The sequence below is a fragment of the Oryzias melastigma genome, linkage group LG10 (genome assembly GCF_002922805.2).
Source record: "Oryzias melastigma strain HK-1 linkage group LG10, ASM292280v2, whole genome shotgun sequence".
NCBI classification, from domain to species: Eukaryota; Metazoa; Chordata; class Actinopteri; order Beloniformes; family Adrianichthyidae; genus Oryzias; species Oryzias melastigma.
The window spans coordinates 10,148,121-10,159,227 of NC_050521.1; the positions used below are offsets into that span (position 1 = coordinate 10,148,121).

The 11,107-nt window shown below is 42.5% G+C and overlaps 2 protein-coding genes across 15 annotated transcripts in view; both read left to right on the forward strand.

The window, feature by feature from the left end:
* The window catches only part of atp11c (ATPase phospholipid transporting 11C), a 52,264-nt gene extending 45,615 nt beyond the window's left edge, over positions 1 to 6,649 (forward strand). For 3 of the 8 annotated variants that reach the window (XM_036214064.1, XM_024283891.2, XM_036214068.1), the window contains 8 exons: positions 633 to 760; positions 963 to 1,098; positions 1,303 to 1,368; positions 1,470 to 1,573; positions 1,661 to 1,817; positions 3,309 to 3,417; positions 4,197 to 4,228; positions 4,441 to 6,649. In XM_036214064.1, the coding sequence (XP_036069957.1) occupies positions 633 to 760; positions 963 to 1,098; positions 1,303 to 1,368; positions 1,470 to 1,573; positions 1,661 to 1,817; positions 3,309 to 3,413 (696 nt within the window). In that variant the 3' untranslated portion in view covers positions 3,414 to 3,417; positions 4,197 to 4,228; positions 4,441 to 6,649. Of the gene's footprint in view, positions 1 to 632; positions 761 to 962; positions 1,099 to 1,302; positions 1,369 to 1,469; positions 1,574 to 1,660; positions 1,818 to 2,535; positions 2,627 to 3,308; positions 3,418 to 4,196; positions 4,229 to 4,440 lie in introns of those variants that run through there. The other 5 variants (XM_036214066.1, XM_036214065.1, XM_036214070.1 and 2 more) reach the window with 5 other exon arrangements.
* A 694-nt stretch (positions 6,650 to 7,343) lies between these two features.
* mcf2a (MCF.2 cell line derived transforming sequence a) overlaps positions 7,344 to 11,107 on the forward strand; it is a 23,596-nt gene continuing 19,832 nt past the window's right edge. For 2 of the 7 annotated variants that reach the window (XR_002920516.2, XM_036214073.1), the window contains exon 1: positions 7,344 to 7,818. Coding sequence is in view for 4 of the 7 variants with exons in the window: in XM_036214073.1 (XP_036069966.1) it covers positions 7,704 to 7,818 (115 nt within the window). In the remaining 3 variants the exon portion in view is untranslated. The remainder of the gene's footprint in view (positions 7,819 to 11,107) is intronic. The other 5 variants (XR_004948579.1, XM_024283889.2, XR_004948578.1 and 2 more) reach the window with 3 other exon arrangements.

Consider the following 11,107-nt stretch of genomic DNA (forward strand, 5'->3'; position numbering starts at 1 on the left):
GTGAGTATTTCCTGAGTTCCTGCTGAGCTTCAGAGGTATTCCAAACACGAGAGGAGGCAGAGCTCCTAAAGTTCTCACCTCCTTGTCATTTAGAAAAGCTTTTCACTTCCCTCGGTCTTCCTGTCTCACCCCTTTAAACTTCTGCTGACAGGATCCAGATGTGTCGGACTGAGACTTTCAAGCTATCTTTAACCCAGATTTTAAAGTCCTGTCTGCCTTTGTGCACCTCAATTAATTAATCTGGCAGTTGGAAGATTATATAATCTTTTATTAAATATGCATCTGATTTAAAGTGAACTGCAGAACAGACTCAAACATGGAAATCATGCTTTTTTGAATTAAACCAACATTTCGAAAGCACGTTTCATGTGCTTTACAGAGTAAAATTATCTTTGAAACTTCACATTAAAAATGATAATAATTAAGTAAATGTGTTTTGTGTTAATGAGTGTCTGAATCTTCCAGTCCTGCCGTTGACCCCTCACATGGATCTGTCATGAATCCATGAAGTGTGAATGAGTTTTGTCCTCTCCGTTGTATTAATCCCCGCTTCCCCCGTCCTTCCTCCTTCTTCTCCTCCTCGTCAACCCCTGCCCTCTTCAATCTCTCCTCCTAAAACCCCTCCTCCCCAGCCCCTGTATGATGCGGCCTATCTGACCATGTACAACATCTGCTTCACCTCTATGCCCATCCTGGCTTACAGCCTGCTGGAGCAGCACATTGGCATTGAGGATCTTCTGGATAATGCCACCCTCTACAGGTGAATTGAGGGATTACCATCTTCCGTTTTTAAGATTTTTCTACCTTTTCTACTTGTCTGCACACTTAATGTATCAATAATTTAACTATTCTATCAAGTAGAAAAGTAATAGTATTGTTGGTTATTCATCACTTGTCAGAAAAGATCTACAAAATGTGTCCTTGAATCATAGATTTTACTTTTTATTTTTCACATCTCGCAGAGATGTTGCAAAGAACGCCATGCTGCAGTGGTTGCCGTTCCTGTACTGGACCTTACTTGGAGTCTTCCAGGGCTTGCTGTTCTTCTTTGGTGTTCGGTATTTGTTCAGCAACCCAGCCCTGCAGGATAATGGCCAGGTTTGACTCAGAGTACCCTCTATTTCAACTTTTCAATGTCTTTATTTCTTTTCATTTCCACAAAACAACAAAAACAAAGGGTCTTGTGCAGGTTCTTATGCGAAGGGAATGAAAGGAAACTGAAAGAAAATGTGTACACAGATATGAAGTGAAACAAGTCGGTGTTGCTTCCTAACTGCGTGTTTTTTGTCTAACTGGATCCAGGTCTTTGGGAACTGGTCGTACGGGACTATTGTGTTCACGGTTCTTGTGTTCACTGTAACTCTAAAGGTAAGCTTTCATCCTTTTGTTTGTAGATATTAAAGCATTTTATTTCATATTTTAATAAAAAAAAACATTACTTTTCCCCTCCCTTTTCTCCACCTTCCTAGCTGGCTATGGACACTCGACACTGGACTTGGATCAACCACTTTGTAATCTGGGGCTCCTTAGCTTTCTACGTGTTTTTCAGCTTCTTTTGGGGAGGAATCATATGGTTAGAAAACGCATTTGGATTGAATAAACATCACATTTTACCCTTTCTCTAAGAGACTTTAAATGGAGCGTTGGCTTTCTCCTGCAGGCCTTTCATCAGACATCAGCGGTTGTACTTTGTGTTTGCCAACATGCTGGGCTCCGTGTCAGCCTGGCTGGTCATCATCTTGCTCATCCTGCTCAGCCTACTGCCAGAGATTCTGCTTGCAGTGTTCCGCAAAAACCACGGATCCCACGCTCGTCAGGTAACACAAATGTGCACACAGTTGCACTTTACTCCATCTGGCTTCCAGGTTTGTTTTGTGTGCACCTGTAATGATGTAATCCTTTTGTCCTCAGGTCCTGCTAGTGTCTATGAAGTTCATTTTTTAAAATAGGAAAGACTGCATTGTGACTGCCAACTAATCAGGATAAATAATTCAGAAGGGTTGAGAACAGACATACCTGATGCTGTCCTCACCTCTGAAGTTACATGACCTGCCATAGTTTGTCACAGCACTGAGACCTGCTTTATGAAAGAGCTTTGATTGTGATCGCTAATAAAAGTGCTGCTTAATGCTACAGATTGGAGGTCCAAAGAATTGAGGCCTTTCAAAAAGAAAAAATGTAAAAAAAATTATATTTGAACTTTGAACAAAGATTTTGTTTATAATACACACTCACCGTATCGCTTTTGTCTCAGTGACATGAAGATATTTGCAAATACTGTGTAACCAAAGGTAGCAGAATGAGTTACAAGTTTTCACTTTTCATACATTTTCTGCTTTCTCATTTAAGTGACAGTTTCTGTGAAAGTACACTGTCATTTTTCTATTACTTTGCTCGTATTTTAAGCATCAGGAAACCTCTTTTCCCATTTCCAACTTTGCTTTTCTAACAATCGCTTTAGACCTGCCACTGCCTCTCTATCTCTTTCATCCTTTTTTCCTCTTCTCTCTTCTCTGTGGACTGTCCTTCCTAAAGATGAAGCATCGCCTTCCTACCTCGGGGACATCCACAATCTTCATGTTGTCACAGACTGCTAGCACTCACAGCTTCTCATGGAGTGACTGAGGTCTCTTCTATGCTTCTATTATTATTTTTCCTTCCCTTATATTTAAATGTTTTCCCTGAGCAGTTTCTGCGTCCTTGGAAACTCGCTCCATTGTCTTTCCTCTCCCACTGTCAGGTTCCTTCTTTCCCGTCTGTAAAGACAATCTGGTTGGATTTATGATTGTAGTTCATCAAATTTCAACTTTCCGTCTGTGGGTTTCACTGAAGTTCTAAAAACTGGCAGGAATGATTCCTCCAGTCGTCCCTGCAGTGTGGAGAAGGACAGACCGTCAGTTTTCCATCCCTGTCTGTCCACCTGTATCCGTGAACGTGCCCCCTCCTCCCCCAGCTGCCTGTGCCGCTGTGATGCCTGCTGCCCCGCATGCTCTGTCAGGTTACTGCGAGGCATCAAAGTTTGCATGGAGCTTAGGCCCACAATCTCATATTGGATTATCAGAGCAATTCCTATAAACACTAAATTTGATGTTGTCATTTAAACATTTAGACTGTCTGATTGTTGAGAAGGCTCCTGAAGATGAGCAGACTAGCTGTCCAGAAGGATCCATGGATTGGTGTTCAGTGTCCAGATGTCTACTTTTGAAGTTTTTGTGAATGTGTGTGTCTGTGAGCAACAAAATCCACGAGATGGACAGAGAAATGTGTTTGCCAGAGTAGTGACGTCACTTCTTGCCTCACCCTTCCAGAAGAAGCTGGTTGAGTCGAGCGGCGGGGGCCTCGAGTTTCCTGGGTCTTCAGCCAGGCCCCTGCTCATGAGAACCTTTTCTGATGAGTCCCATACTGTCACTTAAACAGGTACCAGCCAACTTTCAGGCTGCTAAGCCAATCAGTGACTCACCGTAGTTCTCTCCTTTAACTGAAGCTTTAGTGAGGAAATCAAAAAAAAAAAAAGCCAACGAGCAATTTTTTTTCTGATGTTTTTCTCTATATGTGGTGTAGGCTGGCTGATGAGTTGCACTTTTTCTTTTCCACTTGTTTGGTGTCGTCATTAACACGATCAAACGGAGCAAGTGTGTGAATTCCTCCTGAGTTGATGGGTTTTATTTTGCTGGGATCTTTCATCATGCATGTCCTTTTAAACGTTTGTGCTTCCAGCCTCTTTGGTTTCATCTGAGTGGGAAGTGTCTGTTTTAGTCTCTCTCTGTGTGAAAAAACACAACCTGTGTGTGCACTCCTTCACCTTCTGAAATGCATCTAGTGTTTGTAACAACGTGGTTTGGTCTCAGTTGGTTTTACTTTTGCGTGTGCACGCCTAAGCTCGCACTGGTAGCTGCATGCATGCTTTTCTGACAAGAGTCGGTGTTTTGCGCTTGAGCTCTGTGCATGCACCGTGTACCGCTGCAATCCAGGGGGAGACTGCAAAAAGTCCAACTTCAAAACATTAATTAAAAAAAAAAAAGTGGTTTTGCTCTTTTTGGTCCATGTTAAGCTGTTTTTAGTCTCCCTCCTGGATGTAAGCAGTGGATCAGGGTCACGTTGCCAAACTTAATTGTCCCGGTTGACTGACTGCCTCAGAGCAGCTCAGCCTTTATAGGTGCTGTCTTTTTTAACTTAACTTTCTATTCTCCCTGTAGCTGTCAGTGGCTGGCCTCCAACAATTATCCAGGTAAATGTCAGACTGACGTGTGTTTCAAGTCTACCTGCTGATCTTCAACAAATCTTTCGATCATTTTGCTTTACTAATCTCTATCAGTGGTGGAGGGACAGCTTATATATGTGCTGTTGATCTGATGATTTCTCCCCTACTCGCTTACACCAGCTCCTGAAAGAAAAAGAAAAATCCTGTTTGTAATTTGTGTCCCGTTTGGCTTTTTTCAGACATCAACGGTTACACCGCTTACCTACAAGCACCTAAGTGAGCATGACCGCCAGTCTGGACCCAACGGGCAACATTAAAGTGGTTCAGGCCTCAGCTCTTCTGACAGTGGGGCTGAAGTGGACACACAACAGCAGAAAACTCCAATGCTTTCATGGAGGAGGTCTAAATCCAGTCCACCCATCTGTGCCCCACGCCCCTCCTCAAGCATGCCTGCAGGGCAGTGCCGTGTTATTTTAAATGGCAAAAATGACAGGCATGAGTTTTCTTCATTTGAATATTGGCCTCCAGATGAATGCGTACGGCGTGTTGGCTGCCTTCTCAGTAGCTCTCAACAACAGTTTCAACAGGCCGGTATGTTTCACTTCAGGAGCGGCTGATCTGCATGAAGGAAGGATCACAAAATCACCTCACTCTTTGCTTTCTTCAAGCTTTTATTTTCCTATCTATGACTATATTTAAGAAGTTATTCTGCTTTTCATTTTTTTTAAATATTTATTTTAGAGAAGAAATCATCCACAGATTTGAATCATCCGAGATGAATATAGCTGATTGGGATGTCAGTCCTGCTCAAAGCAGACGGATGAGGTTTATAGATGTTTATCATTCTTAATGTTTTATGAAGGTGCAATCTATAGTTAGCTAAGAGAGGTTATTGAAGGCCAGGAAACCAGAAAATCCCTAAAAAAGAGAAGTATTTGTGTAAGAGTGAGCGAGTCTGCAAGCTTATTCCAAGAATGAGCCAATTCTTCCAATCTCAGAGTCAAATGAATGAATATATGTGCTGTGTTGTACGTAAATTAGATGTATATTAGTATCGGAGTAAAGCCAAAAATAGAAAACGAATACAGTGCAATCGGAGTGCGTCCACACCAGTGTGTTGCTGATGCTGCGGGTGAAAACAGACGTGTGGGGAAGCAGAATTACTTGAACTTGTTGACAGAGTATAGACAGAATCTGCACCATCAAAGATTTCTTTGTTGTTGCCATGATTAGAAAATCACTTTCATATTTGCTTGAAACCACATTAGAGCATAAAAAAGGTCACACAAAAATCAGACCATTCCCACTGTCCACATCTGCACACATCTGCACCAACCCCCATTTTAATGCTCATTATTTTATACGCTCGTGATGACATTTTAAGTAAACCACTTTTAGATTTGCAGGAGCAGCTTTGCTGAAACCACTGTGAATCTCCAATAGAATGACTGGACTGTTTGGCACTTTTGGTTCCTTTACGTAGTCCTTCATACATTCCATTTAAATTCTTCTGAATACAGCTTTGAAATACTTATTTTTTTTCCTCAGACATTTTCTGTTGAGCTTATATTTAAACTATTTTTACTCTCACGTGTTACATTTTTATTGTTGTATTTTTTTGGTCCTGTGAAGAACGTAGAGCTTTTTGCATTCTGGGCTGGCCTGCTGCTCCAGACGTGAGCCTCAGCCAACAGTTTAGTTGTTGACAAAGACAGGCAGCCCATTTTTGCAGCACATTCCCAGCGTCAAAGATCAACTTCAGGAACCAGTTCATGTTCTCATTTAAACAGGATGTTCCAGATCATAATGTTACTCATTCTTCGTGTTTGTGTCTTGAGCTGTTACACATTCTGGCTGTTACCACTTCATTGTTACAAAAACTCACTTTGTTTGTTTTTTTATTTTTTAACTGCATGTGTCCTATCGAGGTAATTTAGGTGTAAAATGTATTAAAAATGTTTGTCTTCATAATTTTCTGTCAAGCCAAATTCTTGTCTGAGGCAGTTTTTCCTCTCTGCACTGTAACGGAGATACTGCAGGTCAAAGGTCACGCGGACAGAGGCTGCCTGCTTTGTTACGAACCTTTAAGTGATATCAGAAATGCTATTTTCAGAGCTTAAAAATATGTTTAAATCTAATGTTTTGCTTGTCCTAATGACGCGTTATAACGAATGCATTGTATTTTTAATGCTACATTTTTCCAGCCACTTTTGTAATAAAACAAAATAAAGCAAAAAATGAATAACAGCAAGAGGCTCACTGGTCGTGGGGCTGTCTTTACCTTCAGGCATCCCACAAAGGGGACATTTTGCTCCCTGACTCCCTCTGATCTTTTGAGTCTCCAGCTTCAACACTCCAAACCTCCAAGCTGAATGTACTTCTTTAAGACAAATGTATTCAAACATGAACGTTTTCTGTAATAAAGCAGAATGTTTTGAAGAAAAAAAACGTCTTGTGATTTGTGGTTGCAGCAGTTGCGTCAGCAGGCCCTGTCAGATGTGTGTGTGTGTGTGGGTGGTTGTGTGTATGAAGCTACACTAAACAGATGCTATGCAGTAATGAGATGGCCAAGAGCCTAAGCTGGATCAGCTGAGTGGCTGTGAATCAGGATGGAGAGCTGCTGCTCTCTTGCTGCTGCATACATGTCTTCACGTCAAGGAAAGGCTCAAATCAGGATTCTTGACTCTGAATATCCACATGTCCAAACGCCCATTCTTCCTGCTGAGATCTGATCCAGTCAAAGGAGCTGTGGGCTGAGCTGAGAAAGGCTCGGTCACAGCATGTTGACAAAGACGCCCTTTCATATTTGTTCTGTGGTTTGAATGTGATTGTTGTGTATTAAAGGGTGTGCTTCACATGGGCCAAGCTCATTGGCGCAGGGAGTGCTTTTCTGTTTCAACAAAAGATCTATTTTCTCCTGAAGTGTGTGTGCATCTTTATTGAAGATGGAGAAGGAGGGAAGACGGGAGCGGCAGCCAGACAGGCTAGCTTATGTACAGAGGGCATTAAAAAGCAGGAGTCCGGAGAAGTGGGATGGCAGAGGAGAAGTAGTGAGGGAGCTGGCAGTGTGTCAGGGGAGGACTCCAGCTCTGTGCGTTGCAGAGCTGACGCACTGAAGCTCAGAGAGGGGAGGGGTAAGAGAGTGCACAGCAGTGGCCAGATGGAGCTCTGTTTTGAAGCGGCGGAAAGCTGCACTCAGTTTATCAGACTCGGTCAGGGCAACAACGGGTCAACAACCCTCTGCGTTCTGCCTGTGAGAGCAGGTCCTCGGAGTAAGGGCTCTCTATGCCGCTAAAGGTCAGGAGGAGCCTGCAGCCTCTTCAGGGAGGTGTCCTGTCTGCATCTGGGACCTGCAGATGCACATGGGCTACAATTTCACTGGTCATACCAGCAGTAAGCGGGGCAGAATGAGGAGCTACACCGCTCTGAGGAGGATGTGAGGCCTTGCCTACTGTATAGACCTCCCACTGCTGTCGGTGATCGGGTATTGGACACAGAGGGAATGGGCCCAGCTTCACTGCAGGACCAGAGGGAACTGGCAAGAGACTCCAAGGTGGAGATGGAGAGTTACCGCTGCCTTCTGCAGGCCAGCTCCCAGCTAGAGAGCACTCTACAGGGTATGTGTTTCAAAAAGGTGTTTCAATGTTCTATTTTTTTTTTGGCAAAAAAAATAGTTTCCAAGATTCTGCTTAGCTTGACGGGTTAAGATGTTTTCTGGAAGCTGCACCCTTGATGTTCCACTTCCCTCAGCATCGCTCCAGCAGTGGACCACTGCAGGGATTATGTGTCAGCTATTTTAAGCCACCACAGATGGATAGATTTTAGTGCACATACATGATTTGAAGCCTCTGAGGTTTACAGATCACAGGGACACAGATGAACAAAAAGCATGGCGGAAATATGGAACCGTGAAATCTTAACTGTCATGTCATGCAACTGCAGCAAAAAAGAATAGTTTTACAATTTCAATTAACCAAAATTGAGTTAACTGAATTACACACAGATAAAAGGTTACTATTAAAGCAGATTGGAAAAACTGCTTCCAAGGGAGCAGAAATCAAGATGTCAGGCTAAAATAAAGCCTGACATAAAGTATCCTCCAGAGGACACTTTAATTACTTTGGGATGTTGGCACACTTGAATTATAGCTCATTTGACTGGCTCTTTCCATCTACTGCTCACTGTTCCTGCACAGTTTGGAAGGAGTTGAGTGAGAGCAAAGTTTTCCTAAATTTAGATTTGTGATTTTACAGTCATCCATCCAAACATTTTGACATAAGATGAGATCCAGGGAAACAATCTTCTGTATTAGAAATCCTCATTTACACACGGGTTGTGCAGGTTTCCCTTATGTGCATCAGAGGTTTTTTCATTTACAGATGATCATTGTCAGAGTTCTTGCTCGAGTCTTTCAGATCCTGTCAATCTTCTGCTGCTTTCATTGTGTGTTTCAGTCACGTCACACCTTCTTGAAGTGGCTGAGTGCGCTGAAAGGACATGGTTACACCTTAAAGTCATGTGAGCTTTGTCATGGAAAATGTAATGAATTCTTTGGAAGTTGCATCAATAATATTAATACATGTAAACACAAAAATCATTGGAGGCTGAAACTGAAAGTGCCAGTGTCTTTTAGCTCAAACTACACAATCCAGATTTAAATTCAAATTTTAAATATCCTAGAAGATTTAAAAAAAAAACAGTTGAATCTTCTTAGTTTTTTTAAATCTTCAAAACTTATGAGCTAAATTCAGGCTAGGCCTCTGTTTGATGAACTCACTGGAATGTGTGAGGGGCTCATGTGTGTTGGGTGTTTATGATATGATATGTGGAATTGTGTAGACGTCACACTTTTGTTTCCTCTGCATCTTCCTGTCCTGCGTGGGGACAGGCTTTGCTGCTCCACCATCTCTTTGGCAGTCTGCCCAACGTTCACTGCAGTTCTCCTTTAGTCAGGCTGGTTTCAGCATCAGTGTTTAGTCGATTAGGTTTCACCCCAATCCTCAAACAATTCACGAACACGTTTTATGTCAACCTTAAAAACATCTTCCTTATAGAACACTGAAGTGGAGGTGGATGTTCAGAAATCAGAGTTTATCACTGTTTGGTCAACAGAGATGAGCTCTGTACCCTCGGTTTTGTCAGCAGACTGCAGGGATCGGCCAAATCTCTGTTTCCATCCACATTGGCAAACATTTCTCTCTCTGTGCAGCTTGTGAGAGGAGAGTAAACATGGCTTATTTGACTTTCTGTACATTCTGTCCCAGCTGCTCTGCTCAGCTTTGAACAATTCCCTTAAAAGAACGAGTTTGCAAAAGAAAACTCTTGAAACTTGTGTGTGTGTAGACCTGGGCTGCATTTCCTGCCTCTCCTGGAGTGATCAGGCAGTCTCTGACAGTCTAAAGCAGTCAATCGCTGGATGGAAGAGAGGTTTTCAGGCTTAAGGGAAGTGCTGCGTTTCCGCAGCCTTGCAAGTTAATGATGTACACTGAGGTTTGGCCACCCTCTGTTTGCTCAAACACAATACACCTGTGCAAGCTTCATGTGTAAAAGCGATGACATTATGGGATTAAACACCAGTTCAGTCATAAAACCTGCAATCTATTTGGTTGCTATTTTAAATTTCTACCTCATCAAACTAATGTCACATTGTAGACCCACCCCAGCCTCCTGAATGTTCAGGCATCAATGCTTGTTTACTTATTCAAGTGTGGCGGTAACTCAATCCTGCTTCTGTGTGAACACTCTCCGGCCACCAGGAGCAGCCGAGCCTGGCTTGGCTCAGCTCGGTTCAGTTCCGCATCAAAAATTCAGCAGGTTCCCGAGGAGCTCATTACTCTCTCACCGACACCAACCATTACAGGTTATGGAAAACAGAGCCTCCTCTGCTCGCTCTTTGTCCTTCCCTTCTCTTTTTCTGTTATTTCTGTCACTGCCGCCATTAATTTTTAATATCTTTGTGTCAAATGGATGAAATGTGAGCAAATTCTTTCAATGGTTCAAAGTGTGAGAGGGGGATATCCTGAGCTGTGCTTATGCCGGCTGTTACTGTTTGAAGGTAAAAAGTTTGGGCTGTCTGTCAGCAGAAAGTGTCAAAGCTGTTGATCCCCTGTGTGAAGCTCAGTCCCTCGTGCATTAAACCCGCTGTAAGGTGAGCATGTGTTAACAGTCACAACATATTTGCTCTCTGCACATCCAATTAAATGAATTAATGTGTGCAGATGGAAGCCTGCACTCCAGCGGGCTGCAGAGAAGATGAAGTCTTTCTGTAAATTCTATTAGATAAAGGCCCTGAATGGTAGTTTATCGATAAAGCATTTCTACAAATCTGGTTCTGATTGTTAAAATAAAGGTTTTGGATCTCTCCTGCTAACACTCTGCAGCTCTCTCTACATAACATAAATGCTATAAATGTATTTATGGATATGACAAAAGGCAACTCAATATAAAATCAGCAAATATTAGAAAAAAAAGTCCCCAATTAGCCATCTTTGGTTCATCTCCTGCCTATTTATCCTAAAGGGGGCCAGAGTCTGGTTCTCCCTGTGCCGGTCCCCAGCCCGGATAAAATACAGGGTTGGTCAGGAAGAGCATCCGGCGTAAACTCTCTGCGGATCAGTGAAAGCAGATTTGCTACGGTGACCCCTGAGGGGAAATGCCAAAAGGTGACCAACAATCTATCATGAACTCACACCCCATTTTTCCTTGACGTTTTTGAAGTAATAGACGTATGCTGCAGAGTAAGAATTTTTTAAAACTGACTTTTTTCCCCTCTAATGGAGTCATGAAACAAAATGTTAAAGTTCAACAAATGTGGTTAAGTCATGATGTCATGTACTCCTATATAAACTGGTCACACTGTTATTCATCTCACTTGCCTATTTTTAAACATGCAGAACTGTTAAGGTA